General features: G+C 50.2%; 1 protein-coding gene across 1 annotated transcript; it reads left to right on the forward strand.

The window, feature by feature from the left end:
- The first annotated feature begins 1,043 nt into the window (after positions 1-1,043).
- On the forward strand, positions 1,044-2,669 carry Hoxc12 (homeobox C12). Its single transcript, XM_052747553.1, has 2 exons — positions 1,044-1,647; positions 2,431-2,669. Exons 1-2 carry the CDS (start codon positions 1,044-1,046, stop codon positions 2,667-2,669), a joined length of 843 nt encoding a protein of 280 aa, XP_052603513.1.
- The last annotated feature ends 10,194 nt before the right edge of the window (positions 2,670-12,863 follow it).

The raw sequence follows: 12,863 nt of genomic DNA on the forward strand, positions 1-12,863 counted from the left end.
GCAGCCAGCCTGCAGGTTGTGGGGTGACCTCCTTGACTGTAGGAATATGCAGTCTTTCAGGCCAGCGGGTTTCTGCTGAGCGCTGACAGCCTCTGTCACAAAGACCAGGAGACTCCTAGAAGCTCCTCAGTCCCTAGAAGTCACACCGGAAAAGTAGTTCAAGCCACCCCCCAGATTTTCAAGAGCAGGCAAACGGGTCCACACTGAGCTCAGCACCTTCGTTTGTTCTTCTCTCTGCCTCCGCTTTCTTCCTCTTCCGGTGAAGGGAGGCTAAGGTGGCTCCAGGCTGGGGTTGGGGTTACAGAAGAGATAGCATTATCAATTCCCCCTAAACCTTCCTTGTGTGAAAGAACCCCAAACAGCTCTTCATACCCTAAGAAGAAAAAGGCGATGTTCTCTCGAGAACTCAGCAGCGCGGCAGGGCTGAGAGATAGCTGCAGGGAAACCTGTTCTCACCCCCACTTCGCCTCTACTGTAAATAAACCCCGAGCCAAAGGGCTCATCCGTCTCCTTAAACAGCCAGTAAACTTTATATGACACAATATCTAATAGTAATTTATTGGGGGAGATATTGTAAATTCCAACGGTTTTAGTTAATAAAGGAGCTAATTAAAGAGGGACGGGCTGTACTCGGCCAGCTGTTGGTGATAAGATAATACATCTGGGGGGGGGTTGCAGGGTGCAGAGGTGTGTATGTGCGGATATTTTTGGTGTCGCTTTTTTTTTTTTTTTTGGTTTCGCCCCGCGTCGGGCGATCGCTTCCCAGTCTGCGTTAAGGTTTTATATGATTTTTAAAAAACCAGAATCCAACGAATAAATCTGCTCCTGCCTGTCTCTCCTCCCCCCCCCCACCCCTAGGATTGGGGAAGGGGGAAGTTGGAGTTAGTGCGGGGAATGTGGGTGGGGGGTTCGGTTGTCCCCACCCCTCCCCCTGGCGGTAGCGCCCACGTGAGTAAGGCGGCCAATGGGTGGCTTGTGCAGGTTTAACTATGTTTAATGTCAGATAGCAATAAAGTAGAAGCTGCCGGTCAGGCCCCGCGGAAATGGGCGAGCATAATCTCCTGAATCCTGGGTTTGTGGGACCGCTGGTGAACATCCACACAGGAGACACCTTTTACTTCCCCAACTTCCGCGCGTCAGGGGCGCAACTCCCCGGGCTGCCTTCGCTGTCCTACCCACGTCGCGACAACGTGTGCTCGCTGCCCTGGCCGTCCGCCGAGCCGTGCAATGGCTACCCTCAGCCCTATCTCGGCAGCCCGGTGTCGCTCAACCCGCCTTTCGGCCGCACGTGCGAGCTGGCTCGCGTGGAAGATAGCAAGGGGTACTACCGCGAGCCGTGCGCTGAGAGCGGCGGCGGGGGCCTAAAGCGGGAGGAGCGCGGGCGCGAACCCGGAGCAGGGCCCGGAGCAGCGCTGCTGCAGCTGGAGCCGTCGGGGCCGCCTGCTCTCGGCTTCAAGTACGACTACACGGCGGGCGGCGGTGGTGGTGACGGCGGCACGGGACCCCCTCACGACCCACCCTCGTGCCAGTCACTGGAATCCGACTCCAGTTCGTCCCTACTCAACGAGGGCAACAAGGGCGCCAGCGCGGGCGACCCTGGCCCTCTGGTGTCGCCGTTGAACCCAGGCGGCGGGCTCTCAGCCAGCGGTAAGGACCCCAGCCCACTTGTGCGGCTTACTCTGACAGGACATATTGCCAGTGTTGGCAGGGGAGACCTGAGCTGGGGCTGCCTGGGGTGACAGAATGCGTGGTGAGCTAGCGCTTCTTTTAAAAAGAAGTGGGGGGGGGGAACCCTATAAACATGTAAATATCCCCATAAAAGAAGTGGAGAGATTTCCTTTTTCGCTCCTAGTGGCTGTAGGGGGCAGGGAGCTCCAGAGAACGGGGATCCTGACTGGGACTTCCCCAAGCCTGGGGGTAAAGAGGTGGAGGAGAGTTCATTCCTATTTTCCAGGGCGCCTTTCCTCCTGCTTTCCCATAGGCCTCCACTACTCATTTCTTATTTTAAGAAACACAACCAACACAATTTATTCTTTACCGCTCGCCCACGTCTTTTCTAACTGATGGGGATCTGGTAGTCCCTGATGATGTAAGGAGACCAGGCCAGAAATTTAAATAGTAATAATAACAATAATAATGGAAGAAAAAAATGGACATGAGATTTTGGAAGAAGTGAGGAGATAGAAAAGCTGTGGATACTACTGTGGGAGGTAGAGTTGAGGCACAGAGTGAAAGCGTTGGAGGGACTGATGAGGTGATGGATTGCTGAAGATGGTCTGGGTAAAGGCTCAGGATGCCTAGAGATGAGAAGGGAAAGGAATGATCTGGTCCGGTGTGGGAACAGGGTGAAAGGGTCTGTGAAAGGGCCCAGGGCACTGAGCTAGTCACCCCCTGATCCTCTGGCCAACCCTGCGGTTCATCTCCACCCAGGCGCGCCCTGGTACCCGATCCACAGCCGCTCGCGAAAGAAGCGTAAGCCGTATTCGAAGTTGCAGTTGGCGGAGCTGGAGGGCGAGTTTCTGGTCAACGAGTTCATCACACGCCAGCGTCGGAGGGAACTCTCGGACCGCTTGAATCTTAGTGACCAGCAGGTCAAGATTTGGTTCCAGAATCGGAGAATGAAAAAGAAAAGACTTCTGCTGAGGGAGCAAGCTCTCTCCTTCTTCTAGGAGACAGGACACGCGTGCTAGCCCCAGACCGAGCTTGCCTTGGTGGAGCAAGAGGGGGCGCAGCCTGGGACACAGTCCCGCTTACAACGCCAGGCCTCTGGCAGGCTCTCCCTGGACGTCTCTTGTCTGTTTTGTTCGTGTTCCCTCCCACACACCCCCACCCCCAGCAGGCCCTGCGGGTCCCGAGAGAAGGGAATAAACCTAGCCAGAGAAGGCAGACGCCCAGAGGGGCAAGGGCAAGCTGGGACACTGTGGAGGGGTGGTTTATTTGAGGCCGGACTGGAGTGCCGGGCCTCCCGCTGAGGTAGTGGGAAAATAGCAGCTCAGACGTACAGACAGACAGACAGACAGACAGACAGACACACACACACACACACACACACACACACACACACACACACACACAAAACCTTCCTCCACCTCCCTTTCTGGTCTTAAGTCTGTATACTTGGAGGACCAGACCAGGTTGGTGGTAGTGGAATCAAGGTGCCCAAACTCATAACTGATGGAGTTGTGAGTTGAGAGGTGGGAGCTAGAACAGAGAAGATCAGTGGACAGAGTTGGGGGCGGGGGCAGAGAACTGTGGCAGAGTTGGAGGAAGCTGGGGACCGACCAAGGAGGAAATGTGGTATGAGAGAACGGTCCGGGGTCTGCAGAGTCCTCCAGGCCTGAGCACTGGGTTGGCTGAAGTGTCTGCATTTGGCAGACTAACCCGAAGGAAGTAAACTAATCAGCTTTAGGTCCTCTCCCGGACCGATCTAGAAAAGTCTCTCCAGGACCTCAGCCCGCTGCTAAGCTCCCCCGGCTTGTCCCAGGCAAACACAGCTCACAGGTGTGCTAGCCACTCTTTCCTTCACTTATGCGGCTGCGGATTGGAAGCGGCAAAGCGGGAACTGAGAACCAAACTCACACGGAGGGGGTTCTGTAGCCATCCCCAGAGACCCCCACCTGGCCCTCCAGGAAGCCCAAAGAGGTGGTGGAAGGGATTGCGGAGAGCGGCATTGATTGGCAGGGAGTGTTTCCGGCAACTACAGCAGCGGCCCGCTGATTCTCTCTTCCCGCTGGCGTTCACGGTCACGGCCGGCCGGAGGCTGGACCGGCGTAATTTACGAGGCGGGAGGAGAATCTGCCCTTAAAGGGGCTACGGACAGCAGAGGCCCAGCTCAACCCGATTCCCAGGCTGGTGACAATGAAGGAGGGGGAGCTGCAATTCCCCACCCAACTCCTTTCTCTCTATCCCCTACCCGCCCCCCAACATCGCCCTTTGTCTCAGGACCGGCTGCCTCCGCCTCCTGCCCAGCTAGCCACAGAGTACAGGGGCCAGAGCTGAGGAAGGAGGGGCGCATCTCCAGGTCCAGTTGGAGGCCAAAAAGGAAGGCTTTTTATGCATAGATCCTTTCAGCCTCCAGCCCCAGCCCCAAAGTTCCGAGGCTAGCCGGCTCTGGAAAGAACAGGCCAGATAACCCACCAGCCCTCCTGCACCCTGTTTTTACTCTTCCCATCTGCTGTCTTACTCCGGTGGAAACACAGGGCTGAGAAGCAGGAGACTGACAGAGCTATGTGCAGCTTGGGCAGTGTGAAACTGCCCACTGAGGTGAGGGGAGTCTTCCCACTCTCCAAGGGCAAGCCACAGAATGTTGGGCTCCCCCAGTAGCACATGGCTTCAAGTTTGTTTACAGGGTTGTTCAGAGACACAAGCAAATGTATATACACACAGATGAGCCCAACAAACCATTGGGTCCAAACCCTCTCCCTTCTACGCTTGCAAGCAGGCAGCTTCTTGGTCTCCATTTGGCTCAATAGAGAGGAGAGTCAATCACATGCCTTGATCCTCCTTTGGGCACCTGACACATCTTGCCATCACTACACATGTTCATCTATGTACAAGTTCCCAGAAAACATCTCACTCCAGCTGTCCACACTGTCTCTGTGGGCTGGCTATGGGAATGAAGTACTATTCTCCCCCCTCCCCATCTGTATCCCCTTGGTCAGCTCTTCCAATGACTGGTGGGCTCTAGAGTGTTGGATTCAAGCTCCACAACTCCGATTTGATTCCTAAAGCCTGGTAGGAAAGAGACTAGAAGACTCCAAAAGGAAGGGGGCAAAGTTATGCAATATTCTCTTTCCTTTGCTTTAAACTTGACTTCTGTGAACTTCTTTGTCGGTATCTGTCCTGTTGATTGTGTCTCTAGTACCTACTGTAGTTCCTTGGTAGTCAGCATCCTCTACCTCTGTCCCCAGATCTGTGTAGTGTACCCCCTCCCTATTCAAGCATCTGTCTGTAGCACGTTTTCCCTTTATATAGTCTTTGTACAGAGCTGCTTCATCATGTTAATATTAATAATTAAAACATGGATGTATGACGATGTGATGTTTTGAAAACCATTTCTAAAACCATACTGTCTTCTTCCTAGAAAGAACAGGAGCCCTGGGCCCTTAGCTATTTATTTTATTTTCTCCAGTTCAGGCGAATGACAAAAATAACACATGTATAATAATAAAGAAAGAGCAGTTGCATGGGTAACAAAAATATATGACCAACCAAGATCTGTTGATGAGCTACCATATTTAGTCCCAAGCAATTACTGACAGAGAGAAAATTGGGGGGCGGTAGACTGGGGAAGGAGAGGAAGTTCTGAAGAGTCACTGGGCTGTAAAAATTAATGTGGACAGCCTGGGGGTGGCTTCAGAAAGGAGGTCTGCATGGCAGGAACTGAAAAAAGCAAAGCCAGGAAAAGGGGGGCAGTGAGAGTGTTCTGGGGACTGGCATGTGGTGGTTGGCGGTTGGTGGACCTAGAGCTGCAACTCTATGGTTCGAATCTGGTAACTTCACTCTGAGAAGATAGTTTGTGTGCTGTGAAATAACTAGGCAAGGGACAAAAGAAATAGTCTAGAGCTGGTGAAGTAGTCTCCAGTTCTTGAAGCCAGCAACCTCCTCAGGGCCTCTCCAGAGCCAGGGCTTTCTCAAAGCTGGGGTGGGATGCACTGTTCCCCTGAAGAAGCAGCACCTCCACCCAATTCTTCTTCCTCTAGGAAATGCCTTCCACCTGCCAGGACACTTCAACCTCCCTCTTGCTCTCCCCTCAATTACCCTTTCTAAATCGTCTGACTCCAGTCTTGGGAGTCTCCTTCAAATTCTTCCACCTTCTTTCCATGCTCTTCTTTCCAGGCATGGAATAGCAGGGTCGCCCAGTGGAGTCAACTATTCCTCCAGCACGGGAATCTCTCTCCTCCTTCCTTATGCCCCTAACCAGAGAGAGTAACACATTTAAACCAAATCCCATCCTCCCTTTACTCCAAATTCCCAACTCCCTTGTAGAGCCTGGGCGCAGGTAGGAAGGAGACCTAAAGCCTTGGGGAGCTCATATAAAAATCCCCTCAGAGGGAAGGAGAACCAAGAGCTGGAGGAGGGGCTGGTGGCTGCTTCTGGATCTGAATAAAGGGGAAGGGATCTGAAGCCTAGAGAATGCAGACAAATAACTATTCATTTCTTATGATATATACATAGGAAGGGCCAACAGTGGAAGAATTTCTGGCCTAAAATGGGAGGTAGGGGTGTTAAGGAGACCATGAGTAGTAACTGGTCTTTAATTTATTCCCTTGACATATTCCCAGACACTTCCATTATGAAATAGAGGACACCTTGTTGGATGGTGTCTATGCTCTCAGAATCAATAAACTGAGGAAGTTAATTAAGAAAAAACACTACAGCCCTCTTCTCAAACTAAGAAGCAATACTTGGGTCTCTGTCTAGGTGGGGATTGCATCAATGTTACAACTGTTTGTCTAATTTAAGCTCCAAATCTAATTTACTCCAATTTTAAGACAAAGCATCTTGTGCCTGTAACTGGGTCTTAAAAGAGCAAGAAAACAGAATTACTTGAATAACCTAGGTAGGAAAATAATTGCTCTACTGCGTGTATGTAAACGTCTATCATCCCAAATGAGATCTGTATTGGATCTGATCATTCACGAAGTTCTGCACGCTGATCTGCATTGCCACTATCTGTCTAGCGGACAGGAGATGGGCTCCGGCAGGAGATGGGCTCCGTAGTCCAGGTTCCGTGGATGCTAATGCAGGCGGAAACCCAGCTCCTTGGATCGATGGCTCAAACCCAGAGTTAAGCAGGGACCGCCGGCCCAGATCCGCAAACAAAGCAAACCCCCGAGACCTTGTCTTCCGGCCAGGCTGAGCCCCCCACCCTCCCGCGTCGCCCCTGAGAGAGCCCTCCCTTCGTGTGTAGGAAAGCAGGAAAGGGTTTGCAGGGCCCAAGCCGCTGGAGAAACGCACCCTGGAGCCGCCGAACCTCTGCAGAGTGGGCGCCTGGGGGCGCGGAAGGTGGTGCACAGCGTGAGGCGAGTCACCCGCCCGCGGGCCACAGCCGCGCACTCGCCCCGCCTCGGTCTAAAGCGGACGCCTCTCTGTAGCAGCCGGCGTCCAGACAGTTGCTGATTTTCCGCGCAAAGGTCTGAGGCCGGACCCTTTCACGCTGGATCCGGGCCTCTTGAGCGGATGAGCGCTGCTGGCCTACTCTTGAAGTTGCCTCTCCCGAGAAGGCCCGAGACAAAGGCGCGTCGCCGCCCTTGGATGACGCGGGCTACTAGACCTCTCCCTACTCAAGCCTCCTCAACGCTCCGGCCTGGGGACAGGGGACCGAAGAGACGGCTCTGAGACCTCCGTCTAATCTTTCCCCTGATTCACCCTGGGAAGAAACCTAGCGCGCCCAAAAGTCCTGGCTGACGCCGGCAGCTCCGCGCCCGACCGCGCCCGCCGCTCTGGCCGCTTCCCAGGGCTGCCGGGGCCCCCAGGAAGGACGGGATGACCCCTGCTGGCCAGAGCGATGGAGACTGTCTTTCTGGGACCTGGTGCGGCCCAATCTCCAGTCCCTTGAGTTTTCAGGGGACCTTGAAGAACAGCCTGTGTCTGAGGTACTACCTGGTCTGCTGGAACTAAGGTTCTTACGTTTTCTTAGCCAAGCTTGTCACTGGTGGTTCTCCGAAGGCCTATGTCCCAAGCTGAAGCTTGGCAAGGGAGTCAATAAATTGGGCCTCGAGGAGACCCAGTCTTTAGCCAGTGGGAACTAGCCCGTTTCCAGTGTGTGGTTTCCCTGTTCAAGTCAAATTCTTCTTACTGAGAGGAATTGGAGACTAGTCTTCCAATGCCTGTTTCTGTTATCCCCAGTGGAGAACTTCCTTCAAGGACCTGTCTGTGTGGATGGAACCTTGATTGGAAAACTGTCTGTGGGAGCATACAGTCCACTCGGGAGCATGGAAAGATGGTCCATAAAGTGCTTACTTAGCTCTGTTGAGGCCGCAGCTGACATATGCAAAGAGCCTAAAATGTACAGATAAGATATTTCCCTATGAAATATACACACAGAGGCACTTTTATCTACTGCATGGCAAAGTGGTATCCTGGAAAAAGATGAACGATAGCCCCTATATTTACAAGCAAAAATTTATTTACAAATGTAAACAAGACATGTGCATATATCCTATTTAGGGATTGTACTAGTCTGAGTTCATTCAGTTACATGCTTCTACAGTCCATAACACGAAGCACTATAGCATGAAAATTCTTCCGGATATTAATATAGCAGTAAAAACTCAGCAAAAATTGTGTCATATTCTTACATAAATACAAAGTGTATACGTACCCAGCATATGAAAAAATCTGTAAATTATATTGGCACATTCTTTGGACTCGTTTTTTATTATAAACATTTAAAAATAAATACTAGAATCAGAGTTGAGGGTCTGGGAAGGCAGGAAGCCTTTCTGCCATAGCTGAGTGTAGAGACTAGAGCCAGGTTTAAGAGCATCCTTGAAGGCCAGAAATAAGTGCTGGCATTGGTAATGACAATCTCCATAGGCTTTTTTTTTCTGTCTAGTATTTCTGTCTTTGAAACAGCCATGTATGTCAACAAGCATTATTCTATAAGTGGTCACTTTTACCTCCCACCTTGTGTCTCTTGTCTGAAGCTGTGGTCTGTTGAGAACATATTAACTCCTGTTTACAGCAGGATTCCGTATGGAATCATGCCTATATAGTATTGTTATAGCAATCTAATTAGGTCACATCATGTGTCACACGATGCACTCTTCTAGGCCTAATGCAAACATGTCATAGCAATACTCTATGCAGCCAGGTAGGAAAGGGGTGGATAGTGATCTGGAGAGGTATGTAAAGGTGCTCATGGACTCTTTTAGGTTAAGGTTTGTCAATTTAAAAAAAATTATAATCTTGAGCCTAGGCAGCACCATGAAGCAAGAACTGAACCTTGGCTCCTTCTGCTCCCAGAGGCTTCAGGCCTTCTCAATTGGGCTTTGCTTTTGATCCTAACACTTAGCCAGTCAAAAACCAATCTCTGGGTCTACACAAGCAGCAGAGGAAACCTGTCCCATAACACAAACTTTTGCAGGTCCATTTTTCCGGCACTGAACTGGGTTGTGATTTGTGAAAAACCAATCTTATTTGAGTCTTTCAAACCTGGGACTCTAATACATATACCTATAGAAAGATTCTTTAAGAGACGGTACACTCGCACTCAGCAGAGAGATTGTTTATGAGTCCACAGGTTCCGTGTAGACGTGGCCATATTTTACAGTCCAAAGGAACCAATTAATTAGCGCCTCCCAGTTCCCCCCGCCGCCGGCGACTGCTTGGCTGAGCGCGCGCGCGCGCGCGCGCGCGCGCGTGTGTGTGTGTGTGTGTGTGTGTGTGTGTGTGTGTGTGTGGTGGAGATAGATGTACGTGGCCAGCTCGCTGGTCATGTTAACAAGCCTCGTCATAAAGATGAGAATGATAAGGAGAGCAAAGAAGCTCCGGAGGCCTCGAGGAGGGCTTCCAGGGCCCAGCCTCCAGAAGCGACTGCTTTGGTGCCCACTCGGGTTTGTCCGGAGTTCTTCCTTCTGGGTCGGTCACACTGTCCCAGATAACTCTTTCTGTCCTCTGGCCTGAAATTTGACTTTTCTTCATTGAGCTCCAAATACAAATTTAAAAGACAAAACAAACAAACAAACAACAAACAAAAAACATGAACCTTTCTTTGTGCTGGCCTGTCTATTTTCCTTCTGCCACTGTTGGGGACGTCCACGGCTCCTTTCCCCCACATTTCTGGGTGGTTCCCTTTGGTCCACGCCTGGCGCTCTCTTCCCTCCTTCGGCTCTTGCTCTCTCTGCCTGGGTTGGTGAGGGCTTCGGCTGGCTCCAACGAGCTTGTAAAAAATACAAATACACAAGTATGCTCCGGTTATCTCATATGAGAGCGGAGAATGAACACCCCCCAGATAAGCCAGACCCATGAAAAGAAGGGGAAAAAACCACTTTAGGTGTAATTGCTGGTTTGGGTTGTAGCATTAATTCTGTTTATTCTCGCCGATGTGCATACTTAACAGAGAGATATTGATATTAAAGGGCAAGGGGGAATTAATTTTACTTTTATAGTCATCTATTAAGAGCAGAAGATGATCTGAGTCTCCTTTAAAGGGACCAAAAAAGAGGGGGGAGGGAGAAAGAAAGGGAGGGGGAAGGGAGAAATATGACTGAAAGGGAACAAAGATCCTTGCCTGAAGAAACAATGTAACACTAGACAGAACTATAAAGTCTGGGAATGTAAGAACGCGGGACTCTCTCAGCTCCCCCTCCCTGTGTGGAATCCTGTCCCCTCTACTTCCGGCTGAAACCCCTACCCTGACTACACAGTGGTATTCAAGGAAGAATTCATGCAATTATCCGGATAATTGTAGGGAGAGAGAGAAAGTATTTCCTTTTTATTGTCTGACGCTCTCTGGTGTCTGTGTAAAGGAGAGGGAGGAGGGGGCAGGTGGTGTGTGGGATACAGAGGGGTAAAAAGGAGAAGGTAGAATCTCTCAGTATACCCTAAGTCCTGCAAAATAATTAGCCTTAAATCAAGGAGGTCCCAGGCAGGAGCTTACAGATTTGAAACTCGGTGGAGAAATGATGAGATCTGGTTGAAGTTCTCTGATCCAGTTTCATTTTCATTTTGGATATTAGCTTGGATTCACTTTGTCTGCATTGGTCTGCCTCCTCTAATGTTGTAATCATCACAAGTAAGTGGATAATAGGTAATTATAGGGTGTCAATAATATTATTTTATAACCACGTAAGATATGATTAGAGTTAATGTTGAAGGCTTTGTTGGAAGCTGGAGGCAAGGCAGAGAGGCCCTAGAAATCTTTCTCTTTCCTATTTTTTATATGTGTGGGAATCTCCAGAAATCCCTAGGACTGTAAATTCCTCCCCTGGATGTTTTAAGGTAAATCTCTAGGATTTTAGGGGATATAAAGTCCAAAGACAAGATGGTGAAACAATAATTTGATACTCGGCCCCCCTTAGCCTAGGGGGCAATGGGTGTTGCTCTCCCCTCAGTAGGTGGCTTAGTTCTCAGTACAAGGCCACTAGGGTTATGGAGACTTGGTGGGTGAGGTCCGCTAGAGCAAGACAGGAAGGAGCTTATCAAAATCAAGTTCATTGTCAACCCCAAATGGGGACTAGGCCCAGAGTGAAGCCTTCTTTTATCCTCAATTTGTCTTTCCTGGAGTTGATTCCTCAACAACACCCGAGTTGAGGTAAATACCCTGCTGGAGCCAGGGAGGACAGTTAAAGGCAGGAATCGGGGAAATATATTAATTTTCTTATTGTTGGGAAGAGTTGAGCAGTCTGAAGACCACAGGAGAAAGGAGGAGATTACCACAGAAACAGAGAGTGAGGCAACAGAGTGTTGAGAGAGACTGTGAGACCATGAACAAGGTAGGGATGAACAAAGAGGAACAGCAAGAAGAGCCGGGAAACAGAACATAAGGAGATAAATAAAAGGAAAGGGCAGAAAAGGAAAAGACTGAAAGAGAAAAGAGGTGCCAGGAAGGCGAGTGAGGGTCTGTAGCTGCTCCGCAGCGGTCTGGGTGGGCGGGAGCACCGTGGCAAAGTGAAGGTCAAGTTAGCAGGGTACCTTACCAGGAAGGCATCGGTCCTCCGTCTCAGCTTTTCTCTCTAGAAGGACTTAGCCCTGGCATTTCTGGTCTTGTAAACGCAGGACTTAAAAAAAAATAAAGCCCCCCTTCCTTCATTGGGGGTGAATTCTGCAGCCCCGGGACTGTGGACAGGGAAGTCAGCGAATGAATACTCCAGGAAACTTTTCTTTTCTGCCTCTGGCTCTGCGCTCTGCCTGCTGGGGCTGCCCCCACCTCTTTCTGCCTTCTGTATCTTTCACCATTGTCTCTAACCCTGGGCATGGTCTGTACTCCCCATCGCCCCTCCAGGCTTGTAAATCCCCTCCGTTCTACAGCAGCGAGGTGAAGAAGGGCTTTAAGAATTGGAGAGAAAATTAAGCATCATAAAGAAAAAACTTCATTTACAGCTTAAATGTCTGTCTGAATATTACAGTTTTCTGCTGGAAACAAAGCGAATATTTGGTAAGTAGGAATGAGGTCACAGGGATGGGGAGGGCTGGTTTAGTGGTAAGCTTGGATTTATTTATTTATCAGTTCCTGAGGTGGAAAAGAAAGGGAGAGAAGGAGGGAAATGAGAAAGGAGCATTTTAACCCGGCAATTACCAAAGAAGGGTGCAGCTGGTGAGATTGGAAGCAAAGTTCCAGCTGCAAGGACCTGGTACTCACCTTGTCCCGGCCTTCGGGGTGGAGAAGCTAGTTTATTCTGTCTTTCTTGGTTTCAAAGAGCTAGGAAGTAGGAATGAAGGAAGGCCAGGCGCTGGAGAGTAAGGCGGAGCCTGAGACAGCCTTTGAGATACTGAGTAGCCCAGTCAGCAATCATGATCGGCAGGCAATCGGTGATGGGAACAACTGGGAGGAGGGAGCCTAAACCTGGATCCTTGATTCTTTCCTTCCTTCCAGGGTAGAGTGAAGATTAGCAGTGGGGTGAAGTTAACGGGTTTTATTGATGTGGAGGTATCTATGGAGAACTCACCTCCTTTTCCCTGAATCTCATCACTTGTTTTTGGCTCCTCTGTGCTCATGGAGCAATCTTAAAGCCTAATTATTTCTTTCAAAATTGGAATTCTATAGAAAGGGGGAGAGGAGGTGGTTGGATGCTTCAAGAGCGATGACGGCTGAACCCAGTGCTCTAACCCCTCCACTGCCATCATTTGCTGTCCCCTCTATTTTGCCAACTGGAAAACTTACCTCTAGAACCAGCTCCACTCCACTCTACCTACCT

Source organism: Peromyscus californicus, unplaced genomic scaffold (assembly GCF_007827085.1).
Source record: "Peromyscus californicus insignis strain IS unplaced genomic scaffold, ASM782708v3 Scaffold_20__1_contigs__length_68692818, whole genome shotgun sequence".
NCBI classification, from domain to species: Eukaryota; Metazoa; Chordata; class Mammalia; order Rodentia; family Cricetidae; genus Peromyscus; species Peromyscus californicus.